The sequence below is a fragment of the Felis catus genome, chromosome C1, assembly GCF_018350175.1.
Source record: "Felis catus isolate Fca126 chromosome C1, F.catus_Fca126_mat1.0, whole genome shotgun sequence".
In the NCBI taxonomy this organism is placed as follows: Eukaryota; Metazoa; Chordata; class Mammalia; order Carnivora; family Felidae; genus Felis; species Felis catus.
This window is the reverse complement of record NC_058375.1, coordinates 20,954,957-20,969,118: the sequence shown is the minus strand read 5'-3', so window position 1 is coordinate 20,969,118 and position 14,162 is coordinate 20,954,957. Positions and strand designations below refer to the sequence as shown.

At 50.6% G+C, this 14,162-nt stretch overlaps 2 protein-coding genes across 5 annotated transcripts in view; one reads left to right on the top strand and one right to left on the bottom strand.

The window, feature by feature from the left end:
- Nucleotides 1-5,137, top strand: part of EYA3 (EYA transcriptional coactivator and phosphatase 3) — a 104,489-nt gene extending 99,352 nt beyond the window's left edge. For all 4 annotated transcript variants that reach the window (XM_019836470.3, XM_003989761.6, XM_006934473.5 and 1 more), the window contains one exon: nucleotides 1,453-5,137. In XM_019836470.3, coding sequence (XP_019692029.1) covers nucleotides 1,453-1,533 — 81 coding nt within the window. In that variant the 3' untranslated portion in view covers nucleotides 1,534-5,137. The remainder of the gene's footprint in view (nucleotides 1-1,452) is intronic.
- Nucleotides 5,138-7,930: 2,793 nt separating this feature from the next.
- XKR8 (XK related 8) lies at nucleotides 7,931-13,905 on the bottom strand. Its single transcript, XM_023258372.2, has 3 exons — nucleotides 13,502-13,905; nucleotides 11,096-11,292; nucleotides 7,931-9,514 (listed from the first exon to the last, which is right to left on the bottom strand). The coding sequence occupies exons 1-3, from the start codon at nucleotides 13,792-13,794 to the stop codon at nucleotides 8,805-8,807; spliced, it is 1,200 nt and encodes a 399-aa protein (XP_023114140.2). The 5' UTR covers nucleotides 13,795-13,905; the 3' UTR covers nucleotides 7,931-8,804.
- Between the last annotated feature and the right edge of the window lie 257 nt (nucleotides 13,906-14,162).

Here is a 14,162-nt window from a genome sequence, read left to right as displayed (position 1 = left end):
TTTAGTTTAATTTTTTTTTTTAATTTGTATCCAAGTTAGCATATAGGGCAACAGTGATTTCAGGAGTAGGTTCCTTAATGCCCCTTACCCATTTAGCCCCTCCCCCCTCCCACAACCCCTCCAGCAACCCTCTGTTTGTTCTCCATATTTAGGAGTGTCTTGTTTTGTCCCCCTCCCTGTTTTTATATTATTTTTTCTTCCCTTCCCTTATGTTCATCTGTTTTGTATCTTAAAGTCCTCATATGAGTGAAGTCATATGATATTTGTCTTCTCTAGTTTTGATTGCTGAGTAATACTCCATTGTGTGTGTGTGTGTGTGTGTGTGTGTGTGTGTGTATGTATGTATACACACACACACACACACACACACACACATCTTCTTTATCCATTCATCCATCAGTGGACATTTGGGCTCTTTCCATACTTTGGCTATTGTTGATAGTGCTGCTATAAACATGGGGGTGCATGTGCCCCTTTGAAACAGCACACCCGTATCCCTTGGATAAATACCTAGTAGTGCAATTGCTGGGTTGTAGGGTAGTTCTATTTTTAGTTTTTTGAGGAACCTCCATACTGTTTTCCAGAGTGTCTGCACCAGTTTGCATTCCCACCAGTAGTGCAAAAGAGATACTCTTTCTCCACATCCTTGCAAACATCTCTTGTTGCCTGAGCTGTTCATGTTAGCCATTCTGACTGTTTTGAGGTGGTATCTCACTGTGGTTTTGATTTGTATTTCCCTGATGAGGAGTGATGTTGAGCATTTTTTCATGTGTCGGTTGGCTATCTGGATGTCTTCTTTGGAGAAGTGTCTATTCATGTCTTTTGCCCATTTCTTCTTCTGGATTATTTGTTTTTTGGGTGTTGACTTTGATAAGTTCTTTATAGATTTTGATAGTAACCCTTTATCTGATATGTCGTTTGCAAATATCTTCTCCCATTTTGTTGGTTGCCTTTTAGTTTTGCTGAATAATTTTTTTTAAGTGGCTTCCAGAACACACAGTATTCTGCACAGGATTCTGACAACATAGTAAATGGGATTATTATTTCTCAGATGTATGTATTCTGCATCTTAGTCGTAAACAAGATATGGGCTTTGTAGCTCTGAAACTTACTAACCATCTATAAAAAAGCAATGTAATATTAATACTGATTTCTTATGTGGGTCATTTTATTTGATCCTAAAGACCCTATGTAGTAGCTAGAATGAGCATATATCATAAATGCACAGTTACCACTAAAGACCTAATAAAAAATCTCTCACTTTTGTAAAGTGTCCTGTAATGTACAAAGTCCTTACACATATGACTCACTTGATCTTATAATAGCCCTAGAAGGTGGGCAGAAGTAGAGAGGAGTACCAAATATCTTGGTGAGAGGAATGGGTATGTGGATAAATATGAGCTCCCAAAAGAAGTTGGGTTAATCAACTATCAACTGTCCCCTCTCTTCCAGCACAACATGCCTTTCTGGAGAATCACAAACCATGGAGACCTAGTGTCCCTCCACCAGGCTTTGGAGCTTGATTTTCTCTAAGAACTGGAATGAAGACCCTTCCCCATGAGCTCCTTTCCACTCCTGAAGGGAGCTGGAGACTGAAACTGTCTGGGAACTCTCTCTGTCTCTGTCTCTGTCTCTGTCTCTGTCTCTGTGTGTGCGTGTCTCTCTCTCTTTCTCCACGGAACACTGGTGAGAACACAGTCAGAACCAACAGCTGCAAGGGATGAAGCTTATTTTTGCTAAGAGTGAGCTGCAGCCCCGTGTTCATCCTCGTGTAGAGGCAGGAGACAGTTGGATTGAGAGAACAATGGACTCACCGCAGCTACAGTGCTTTTAATTCTTCTGGTTTTTGTTTTGTTTGATTTTGTTTCAAAAAATGAAGAAAAGAAAAGGAAATTCTTGGGGCAGAGTTGCACTCTTAGTTCACGACCAGTTTGAGAACTGCTCTGAACTTGCAGTTAACAGGATAAATGTGGCAGACTTTTGTGACACCATCTCTTGCAGTCTTTGTAATCTCCTTAGCTGTAGAACATATTCCCAGGGAATGTACATGTTATTTTTATAGTTAAGGGTCTGGTCTCTGAAGCAGGTTTTCCCTCCTTTCTTTTTCTAGCAAGAAAGGGGTGTGTAAAGTTTCCTTGGAAAATAGCGATTGAAATATCTAAAATACCTCTCTGTGACAGTAGCACCTCTTTAGCTGCTCCAGTGGTCTGCTCTCTAGGGTGGTTTCCTTCCTGTTCTTCCATCTCCTAGTTTGCTGAACTGTGGGGCACTGGACACTGATTAACTTTAGACTTTGGTGTTTCCCATCCTAGAAGCCTTAGTCGCTTTTCCAATCCCTGTCCCCCTTTAACCAAATGGCACAACCCTAGAAGTTCCCCCTCTTAAGACAGTAAATTCTAAGCCTTCAGCTTGCCTCTATCCAAAGGCTGTGTCCCAGTGGGCTTACCTCCAAACTGGAGGAAAAGGACTAAGGCTTCGTATGAATTTCTGCTGCTTTGGCTCTTGGAACAAGAAGATTCCATCTTTTCCTCCTGCAGAGAAGCACCCTTCCCCAACAGATGCTCACCCCTACAGCCTTCTCTTCCTTCTTAGTCATCGGTACTAGATTCTTGCCCCTTTCCTGCCTTCTGTACCTCACATCCACCTCCATGCAGCTCTGGCCAATCCTTTGGCTTTGGACCCAAGAAGTTAAATCAAGTCTAAGAATAGACTCCCAACTACATTTGACTTCCTTTGAAGCCCTTAAGCCAAGAAAGGTATTCTGGGCATATATTTACCCAGATCTCTGCCTGCTTCTCAAATCCCATTATAAAATGGGAAAACAGAAGGCCAGAAAGACTTTCCTGATTTAAATGAGGGTGCTGGAACCCTATTCGATGCCTGAACATTTACTCCTGGGCCAAATGGAGGAACATCTCTCACCCTGACCTCTGGGAAGATCGGTGGGTGCCGGGCAACTAATCCCAGCCTTACAGCCCAGCTGTGTTTGTGGATGCTTCATCCCTCCAAGACCAACCAGGGCATCTGCTCAGGCACGATCAACTCCCTAGAGCTGAGGAAGTTCAGCCTCTCCCAGGCTGCATGGAGAAAGGTAATCATCTAAGCACCTCAGGTATGCAGTCTGGGTCCTCAGTAGGAGGCATCCCTTGACCAACCCCAGCTATAATTGCCTGCCCTCCAAGATACTGCATATCCATTTCCAGAGATGTTGCAGCATAAAGAGGCCAGACTCCTTCCAATGCCAGGCCACCCAAATAGCAGCAGAGAAAGGCTGATATACACATTCCTTCAGAACTGATTGAGAAAGTGCTTCATTACTCACAATTTTAGGGGAACAGTTTTGGGGGAGGAGTTGAAGTCAGTGCTCATGACTCAGCTGCCTCTTTGGCCTTGTCTCCATTGGCAGGTGGGGGAAGAGACGGGGCATGTACTCTGAGGCCAACTTTCCATGGTCTATGTTCAGCATAGCTGTCCAGATGCTGCTCCGCCTTGCTTGATAATTGATCCTAGAAATCTCCATGATGGGTCTTTCTTCCAGGGCCCAAGCTCTCCCCATACTGGCAGTATAACTGTTGGTTTCTTGCACTGGACATAGGCCATCTGGTTGGCACTATACTTCAGGCTCGTGAGGCTGTGGATGTGGGTACCCCCATCGTGCACATAGGTCCACACGCAAACACTTCCCTCTCCCTGCCCTTTGGGAGAAGCTCTTTATCCCTGTAATATGACTTGGACCCCTCTTTCAATGGCATTTCCTCCTCCCTGCCGTGACTGCCCAGCTTCAGTCTTTGCAAAAGGAACTTGAAATTGGCTAAAAGAGGTGAGGAAGCTCTATTGAGCAGAACAACCTCTGCATTTTTCTGGTTATTGCTGCCCTCCTTATAAGGCAGACAGAAGGTGGGAGCTTCCTGATTCCTCTTTGCCAAAGTGAGTTGTCCAGAGAATGCAGTGTTCTTCTTTTACCCTGTGTTTTCTTCCTCCCCAGCACAAAGATCTGGAAAGGAGAGTAAGTGGGTAGCACCAAGAGCTCTTGGAAGCTGAGGGCCAAAGGATACAGTGGGTCATTTCTTCAAGAGGGAAGCCTCTTTATGTGAAAGTGTCCCCAGGAAATTAGCCACGTGATGAGTCTGTCCCCCAGCTGGGCACTGTGGGTTCTATAAGATGGGTCTGCACATTTCACGGTGAGGACTGTCTCTAGTACGGGATCTGAAGTTGTCAGATGTGTCCTGGGTTTAAGAGGTGGCTTGACTTTCGAATGTAAAACTGACTGTGCCTTAGCATCACTCTGTCCCAATGCCCCTGGGGCGGCTGCTGGTGTCCAGGAGAATAGATGCCTGTTCCAGATTTAGATGCCTATTTGGGCTTTTATTTGGTTTGGGGTGTTCCTGTCTTCTGCAAGTTGGGGGTGGGGGGCAAAGCTAGTGTCCCAGGAGACTTGTGCCACAGCTTGTTCGCAGTTTACACAAACTCACCTTTAAAGCTCCAGGTAGAACCTGATTGGCAAACTCTAGCTGCAGCATGTGGAGCACCAAGATGTTCACTGCTTTGAATGGGTGTCAGTGCCACTGAACCATGGGGGAGAGGAGTATAGAGGCAGAGCCACATTCTTCCCCTTCCTGGTCTAAGCCAACGGTGGTGAGCTTGGGTCTTCCTCTCCTAACTCCTGTAGAAGGGGGGCAGTTAGGGGCCTTCTTGAGGAGGCTTCTACTTCTTACCACTAAATTGGTTTCCGTTTTCATCCAAAAGTTGGAACTCTCCAGATGTTCACACTTACAAAGAAGCCAAATCTGAATTCTGGGATTCTAAAATATCTTAAACTATGAGGGAAAATCTAGTTCTGTCCCATCCCTGATTAGCAGGCCCTCTGTCCCTTCCTCTCTGAGTCAGCTCCAACAAGCAAGGCTCCTTGGCTAGTTTCTGATGCACTGACAGGAGCCATCTCATTAAGGATAACTTCTATTCAAAACATGACCCTCTGGACTTCTGATGCCTCATTTAGCAGGAGAAGGCATTGAGTGGATTGGATATATTTATGTGACTGCGGGCATTCGTGGCTGTGTAGAGTCCTTGACCATAATGTTATATGTAATGGGAACTATCTTATAAACTTGAAAGAATAAAGTTTTTATTTTCTATACAGTTTGCTCCTGTGTCTTTTCTGAGTAGGATCAGCCCAGTTGCCCAGCAAAGTGGGCTCTAAATAGGCCTTCATTAGAAGAAAATCTGAGGAGCTCATTAGAATGATGGCACCCTTTCGATAATGCAGTCATTAATTTCATCAAAAAAGTAAAACAAAAAAACAAAAAAAATTTGGTATAAATAAATGTACATGGGGGAAATAACAAGTATTTTAAAATAACTTGCAATGGAAAGTTTATTTCTTAATTGTTTCTAAAATCTATTGCTTTTTAAAGTTTAGGACTGGAATGATCAGAGCTTTCATTTGCTGTCAAATGTGCTAAAACTTAAAGAGAAATCAATACCTTGCTGTGATGAGCTGAAAATGCAAAAGCAATAAAACTGACAAACTGGTACCAAACCTTGCTTGATTTGGCCTGATTTCATGTCACATCAACTATTTTTTCTCATTTCATTTCTTCAGATTCGAGTCTGACTGTCCCTCACTGGTTTGGAAAACAGTTGAGAATCTATTTGCCTTTTTTTTTTTTTTTTTTTTTTTTTGGGACAGAGAGAGACAGAGCATGAACGGGGGAGGGGCAGAGAGAGAGGGAGACACAGAATCGGAAACAGGCTCCAGGCTCCGAGCCATCAGCCCAGAGCCCGACGCGGAGCTCGAACTACGGACCGCGAGATCGTGACCTGGCTGAAGTCGGACGCTTAACCGACTGCGCCACCCAGGCGCCCCTATTTGCCTTTTATTCCAGTGAAGGAGGCCAGAATTTGGGTATAGCTTCCAAGTACCACACATGTCAGACTGTAAGATGTATTTTTTCCCAGATCAATTTCTCCTTAGAAAAGGGCATTGCCTTGGGGCCCTGGGTGGCTCAGTCGGTTAAGCGTCCCAACTGGATTTCAGCTTAGGTCATGATCTCACAGTCATGAGATCAGGCCCCGGGTTGAGCTCTGCACTGGGCGTGGAGCCTACTTGGGATTCTCTCTCTCTGCCCCTCACATGGGCTCTCTGTCTCTACCAAAAAAAAAAAAAAAATCTTAATAGGAATCTTGAAATTTCTAATTGTAAATAATGTCACTGTCATCTTTTTAAAACTGTAAACTATAGGGGCGCCTGGCTGGCTCAGTCGGTTAAGTGTCCGACTTCGGCTCAGGTCATGATCTCGTGGTCTGTGGGTTCGAGCCCCGCATCGGGCTCTGTGCTGACAGCTCAGAGCCTGGAGCCTGTTTCAGATTCTATGTCTCCCTCTTCCTCTGACCCTCCCCTGTTCATGCTCTCTGTCTCAAAAATAAATAAATGTTAAAAAAAAAAAAAAAACTGTAAACTATATACAAATGAAGAAGTGACTGCTTCGTTCCACAGGTTTTAGGTAGTACACTATGTTGTTTCAATTTAATTACATATTACCATCATTTGATAATTTCATTCAGTGATTATAGATTTAGCCAAAACGGTAAAAACACATTTTTTGGATTTTTCTCAGGGGAAAGTGGGGAATTGCCTAAAACACTGTCTTCTCTTTGAGTATATATGGCCTTTCCCCTGAACCCAATCTCCATGTATGACAGGAAGAAGCATGGAAAAGTAAATAGCACAATATTTGTGTTAGTGAAACCATTAGGAAATGTCGGAGACTAGTTTGGGCGTTAAGCCCACCCACTGCGGTCTCAACCCTTGATATTCCCAGTGAGTTGAAAAAAATCACAGTGATTTTACTTATGGATGTGTTTCTGTGTATTTAAATGTAGTCAAAAGAATGGTCATTTTTCTGAGGCTGTTAATATCCTATCCTGAGATGATGAAAATATTGGTTGGTAGTTTTTACTGCCTTCTGTTAAAATTAACTTGGTAGCCATGTGGGCCATTTTACGGATCCGTGAAAATTCAAATCTGGGAATCGCTGGGCGGATTGATCCTAGAGATCCTTTCAGCCTTACCTTTCTGTGTATGTCAGGAAGCAGGGCCTCCCCGCGCCCGCCCCCCGCCCCAACCATCATCTCCGGCATCCTTGGCTCTAGGCCAGTGTAGCCGCACAAGCCTCCCCCACCAGTCGCTGCTGATTTGGTCTCTGGGATACAGTGCACCTGTGTGGTTCTGACCCTCATCTCCTTCAGGGCTGAATCCATTTCTCAGGGACGCATCCCCTGGCCATTATATAAAATCCTAACTCCCACCCACAGCATGCATTCACCTCTCCCTGTGCCCTTTCCTCCTTTTACACTCTCTCATACAGTTTTATTTATCCTGTTTATTGTGTCTGCACTAAAATGAATAATAGAACTGAGACGATCCTGGGTCCCCTCAAGGGGATGACTGCACCTTTTCTTCTCTCCAGTGCCCTTTTCCTTTTCCTTGTTTCCCCAAACCCCAAACCTTCCAGAGCAACTAAAGTTGCACTTCCCTGGCATCACTGACCACCCACATCCCCTAAGCTGCCTCTTCACTGACCTGCTCCCTGAGCCCCCAGCAAAAAGACCTTTCTTCACCCAGGCTCTGGTACTCACTTCCTGATACTAAAGGCGTTTGTGGCTACTCCTGCCAGCCTAGCAGCACAGCAGGTTAACAGCACACACTAGCGTCGCTCCAGATCTGGGTTCTGATGCCCACCTGGCGACCATCAACCGCAGTGGCTTACCGTCTCCGAAACTTGGAGAACGAGCTTGAGAAGTCCAGCCTGTGCCAGCTGTCTTCTCTGGTCCCAGGACCTTTATCGATTTTAAGGGGTGAACTTCATGTCCCTGGCCCTTCTTTCCAGGTGGCTTTGAACTCTAGATTTAGTTCAGTGACACAACCAGGTTGGAGGGTTCCATGAGGTTTTAATAATACTGTAATAATACTGTTTAATAATACTGAACAAAAACAACACACACGTGTCCACTTGCAGAGACACATATGTGCACACACCTCTTCCTCTCCACATCAACTCTGAGGTAGAAAGTGTACTGCCTAAAGTATAAGAAACACTCTGGGCTGAGCCCTGGCCCAGACCACAGATTCAGAAGCACTTGGTTGAAAGGTGGCCCCTAGAGAGCAGGACCAGAGTCTGGGCCAGCGGCACAGAGGCCTTGGGGAGGTTGACAGGGGCCACTAGTGGGACATCCCCGGCTTCCACCGTGACAGCCTACTCAGGAGTAGCTGGAGAGGGTAAGAGATGAAGCTCGGGCGGCAGCTGATCCTGCTCAGGTCCCAAGGATAGAATGTTCCTGGCACAGAAATTGCTCCCAGTAAACATTTGTTGAATGAACTGAATGACGGGTGGGGCAGGGAGGAAGAATTCTGGAGAACACATCCTGCAGGTCCTGGACCTTCTAGCCCAGGATAGGAAAACCAAGGGGTAGGACAGCACCTCTACCAATTTTAGAGGCGGCCAGGGAGGTGAAAATGCCAGCACTAGGAACTTTGGGGCACCAGCTATACTGGTTGGCAGGGGAAGGGGGGGGGTCTCTTCTTTCTTCCCAAAGTGCCTTGTACATAACTAGGGCCCTTGAGCCTCCAGGGCCCAGCCTTTCTCATCTCGTTCTTGTCCTTGAAATCAGGCCTCTGCCTTATTCAGCTCTGGTCTCCAGTGCCCGGCATATCAGGCATTAAGTGCTTCTTGAGTGAATCAAGAGTGAATCGGTTCCACCAACTGATGCCATCTGTTCTGTCCCCTGCTGGGTCTGACCCTGCCTCAAAGGACCCCGTTCACCTCTCCCTTCTGTGGCAAAGCAGCCTCATCCCTAACCCTGGGGAAAAAGTTCTGAGCCAACTGGGCCATGCGCCTGTTCTGAGGCAGCCGACGCCACTCGAGGGAGCCGAGGCCTTGGGTCCCATCCACGCGGTCAGGCTCCCAGCGGCAGCTAGGGTGCAGCCAGCGGTAGTAGACAAGCCGCAGAGCCAGGCCCAGGAGGACGCAGACGCCGCCCACAGGCAGCAACGTCTGCAGTGGGATCCCACTGGGCAGCCAGGCGATGTGAGTCAGCCAGGTGACCGCCATGAGAACACTGTCACTCAGGAGGAACACCAGGTGGATGGCGGCGCGGCCTCGGGTACGGCCCTCGGCCACGTTGAACCAAGAGAAATAAAGAATGGTGGCCACGGTTGCCCGGTACAGCCACTCGGAGCAGGAATCTGGCATGAAGTCCGTGCCCTGAAGCCAGACCCAGAAGAGCAGCACCAGCCACAGGCCCAAGAAGTGCAGGGCCACATAGTGGGGGAAGAGAGCTGAGAAGAGGGCCACGACGAAGACTCGGGGCCACAGCAGCAGCAGGTTCCACAGGAAGTAGACCACAGAGGAGCCTGGCCCCAGGGGCGGCTTGGAGGGGAGGCAGGTGCGCAAGGCCCGGTGGTAGTCAAGCAGAGCCCACGAGATACCCACGAAGGATGTGCAGATGCCGACCCCTACAGAGAGCAAGTGGAAACAGGTGAGCCCTGTGGGCAGCCTGCCTGGCGCTCCCTAGAGGTCACAGCCACCCAGAGGTGGGTGTGGCAGCCCCTGATAGCTGAAGGGAAACGACACCTGGAAAACATCCATTCAGGCAACCAAACACCGAGCTGGGGTTCAAATATGGAGTCTGCCCTGCACCACAAAGCTTTACTTTTCAGGTGCTACCATGGTGATATTCTTCACGGATGAAGGGGGTGTGACTTACACACCCTCATCTGCACTCTGTCACCCAGCATCCAGGACCCCGGGCCCTGGCCACACCCTAAGCATCTTCTGGGGACCTGTAACCCCTTCCTTTCCCGGAAGAGCCCAAGGCTTTCTTGGGACTGAAAATCAGCAATCCCAGTTCCCCTTCTGTGGTCTCAGAAATGGAAGCAGGAAATCCCAGGGTTTCCTGGGTGAAGCCGCACTCCGGGCCAGGAGGGATGTCTCTGCCACACAGATAGGATGTCTCAGCTCAGGCTGGGCCTTCGTCTTGCTTGATTTCTCGACACTCCAAGGTTACGGTGGAGATTCTATCCCACCTCCTGGTCGCCCACCCTGGACTAGAAGCACTGGACCTCCAGGGAGGGATAGAAGCAGCACTAGAATGTCTCTAGAATGCTTCCTCCCCTGCTCTTTCCCACGGTGGTCAGTCAACAGGTGTTTACTGGGAACCTGTTACGGACTAGGAAGCCCATCCCCACCCTGGAAGCAGATCTGTGGCCCATGTCCCTTTCTAACTACCTGGCTGATATCCTTCCAGTTTGCCCAGCACACCGCATTCTCTGACCTGGACAAGCTTAGCCCACAATGTTAGGTAGACCAGGAGCACGTGCCCTGTGAGTTCCAGCCTGAATGGCCCCTGAGGTCACTTATCCGGACCCCACTCCACCCCACCCCGCTCTGCAGGTGACCTGTAACATCTCAGCCGCTTCTGTCTGGAGTCTTAGCACACGGTAATTATCAATCTCCTTGTCTCCGAGCTCCTTGAGGGGACGAAACATTCTGCTCCGCTGGGACCCCTAGAGCCCAGTACCTGGCACATAATAGCAGCTAAATAAGTGTTCACTAAATAAAGTTAGGAAAAGCCGTCTCTTCCCTCACTCCCTGCCTGCCATGCACATACAGTGTAGACTGGCTCCATGTAGCCCTGATCCTAGACACCCACATCCCTCAAACGGACAAAAATACGTGCCCAGTGGATGCTATGTGCCCCGGGCAGATTACTTCACCTTTCTGCACCTCTTCCCTCTCAGGTAAGATGGAGAGAAACGTAGCACAACCTGTAGGGCTGCTGTGCATGGGAGTAATGCCGACCATACAGCACTTTACAGGGGGCCCGGCTGATAGCTGGCCCTCGATCGTCATGGCCGCTGTTACTGTCATTCATCCTGACTCAGAAGGCTAAGGGGTTGAACGCAGACCTGCCGGGCTAAAGGGTATTCTCCTGTTTTCTAAGCAGCTTTTATAAAAGAGTGAAAACACTCCTGACATTTGTCGGAAGCTTTCCCAAGCCATGAAAAGGGGGGCTGGCCACTGGCCCCATCACTCACACTGGTAGGACTCGGCCCGGCCGCTCTGCAACACAATGGCCAGCACCAGCGTGAGCTGTGGAGTCGTCTCCAAGAAGGTCTCAAAGAGCCGCAGCATGCTGATGTCCAGAGTCAGGAAGTCGGCATAAGCCAGGTCAAAGTCAGAGGGCGCCTCCTGCTGCCACACCAGCAGCCCCTGCTGCAGCCCCTGCACGCACCTAGGCAGCACACAACGGATGCCCCAAGGGGCCAGGTTAGTGTCCTGCGATGTTCCACCTTCCCTCCCCCGCTGGGTAGATGCGGACGGACGCCGATCCTAGTCTGTCACTTACATGCCGTGGGGCCTTGGGCACCAGTGACTTAACCTCACTGAACTTGTTTCCCATCGTAAAGTGGGGATCAATACAACTACCGCCGCTCCAGCTGGCCAGCACGTCCCAAGGTCATCACAAACCTTGTCCCATGTACTCCTTACAACATCCCCATTTGACAGATAGGGAAACAGGACGGAAGCGCTAATAAATGGTGGAAACAGGATTTGAACCCAAAGCTGTCTGAATTTCAAAGGCATACTATGAAATTGCCTCAGGTGATAGTTCTCAAATGTTAGCAAGCATAAGAATTTCTTAGGATCCTGTGGGGAAGGGGGGGGCCACTGAGAGCTTCTGAGCCCGGGCAAGATAGGTCAGACTGTGCTATGGAAAGATCACCCTGGCTGTGGAGATGTGGGAGGGATGGAGGGGTTAGAATGGAAGCACAGATCCATTTAAGAGGACTGCCCAGAGTGATGGGCATGGAGTCCAAGGCAGAGTTAAAAGCGAGCCCAGAGGCTGGAGAGATAGGCATGGGTGACCCATTGGCATGAGGGAGGTAGTGGAAGGTGCCCCAAGATCTCCCCCACCCAGAACTGATCTCAGTTGCCCACTGGGAGGTGAGCCCATTCACTCACTGTGAATTCATTCATCAGACATTTACTGTCACTTTCCCTGGACAGACTTGACAATACACTAAGGGAGCAGGGGGGCAGGCCCAGGTTGGGGCTCTCCCTCAGCAGGAGCCTCTGCCTCTGGTCCCCAAGGCCCCCGCCTCAGTCTAGTCACAGACAGGTAGAGACCCCATTTTCAAAACCAAAGTTCAGTATAGTCCGTCCTGCCTCGTGCTCAGCAGAAACAGAAGGGAAGACACATGATACAGTTATGGATTCAGGCTCATTGAGGCCCACTGGGACGGGGTAGCTGCACCCCTTCATGCCCGGCTGGCATGTAACTGATGCCTGTGCGGTCCCTCGGGCAAAACTCCAAGATTCCAAGCTCCTCTTGTCCACCCCTGGAGACTCAACGCAGCTTCGTCAAAGCAAGATGTGGAGAGCATCTGTGAAATGGATTCGAGAGCAGATCCCGCCTCCAGCCACCCCATCCCTACCCAGATCACATCACGTCCTGACTTCATCACACGGCTCTGATCCCTTGGTTTCAGTTTCCTCATCTCGAGGGAGCCCTGCCAGTGCTGAAAAGGAGTACAATCCACACAGATTTGCTGGGCCCCAGCCTGTGCCCGGCCCTGGCTGGCTCAAGGGGCATGGATGAGTCTGACCCCATCTCTGCCCTCTTGCTGGCGCTGGGGGTGCGGGGGTGGGGCAGGGAGGACAAAAGTGGGAAAGAAAGGCTGAGAGAACGGGCTCTGCTCTGGGGGGTCCCGGCTGCTGAAGCTCCCCAGGGACCCAAGTAATCAAGCTGGCTGACTATTTGTCGAATGCTTACTCTGCATCAAAGCAACTTACAGGTCTTAGTTCGTTTAATCCCTCCCAAACTGAGGCAGGCACTATAACCATCCCCACTGGAACAAAGAGTAAACTGGGACCCAGAGGGCTCAAGTGACTCGCCAAGGCCCCACCCACAGCCAAAAGGAACACCTGGGTCTGCCATTACCCTAGATTCTGCCAAGACCCCCCCGGCACCATGCTAGTCACGTTCCCACTCTTGCCTTCGCTCCTCACAATAGCCACCCCCCCCCGCCCCCGCCCCTGCCAGAGATGTCTCTCGATTACTGCCGCCTCTTAACACAGGAGGAAACCGAGGCTCAGAGAACGGCAGGAATGAGGCCACAGATGGTAAATTAGCTAGGACTGGATCCCAGAGAGGTCGGGCTCCAAATCATGTGCCTCCTTTTCTTCTCTGGGCTTCAGTTTCTTCCCCCGTGCCAGAGGGTAGGACTAGCTGGGCTCTGACGGCTGTCAGCGGGTGTTCTCTTTCTTTAGGGGCGGGGAGCTCACCTGTAGGCAGAGGTGCCCACAAGGGCTTGGCTTCCCCCCCTGGGTCCCCATCCTCTCCTTCCCAGCCCCTCCCCGGTGTCCCTGTGCTACTAGCCCAGCTGCAGGTGCCGCTGGGCTCCGTCCCTCTTCCCTCCCCCCGAGGGCGGGGCGCTCACCTGTACAGGTAGCCCAGCTGCAAGAGATGCAGCAGTGCCAGGCAGCGGCCTGGGGGCTGGGACGCGTGCAAGCCGACGGGGTCGGCGCGCAACCAGACCCAGCTGAAGAGCTGCAGCGCCACAGACGCGAGGCCCAGCAGCGCCAGCACCAGCGCGGCCCACAGGTAGCGGCCGCTGAGCACATACTGGACGGCGGCCCAGAGGTCGGCGCCCAGGTCGACCAGGAAGGCGGCGGTGCCCAAAAAGCCCAGGACCAGGTCCCAAAGGAGCGCGGCGCGGGGCAACCAGGGCATGACCCGCCAGCCTCTCCCCCTCTGGGCTCAGACCCGCCCTCTGAGCCCGGGGTCGCCGCGGCAGGAAGGAGGCGGGCGCAGCTCCAGGGGCCGCCCAGGGCCCGGGCCTTCTGGGCGGGACTTCCCCGTCCCGCCCTGTCCGGGGAGGAGCAAGGCCCCGAGACCCCGCGGCTGGGGCGTCCGCCGACCCCACCTGTTTCCGTCTGCGCCCCAGACGGACGCCCGCGGCTGCGTTCCCGCAACCGGCGTAGGGGTACCCGCACCCAGCCCCGCTGGGCCCCGAGGACCGCTAGGACCGGCCCAGGCACACTGCCCTTACTTAGCTCAGCAAACTTCTAATTGCCTCGTTTTGCAGTTGAGGCGAAAGG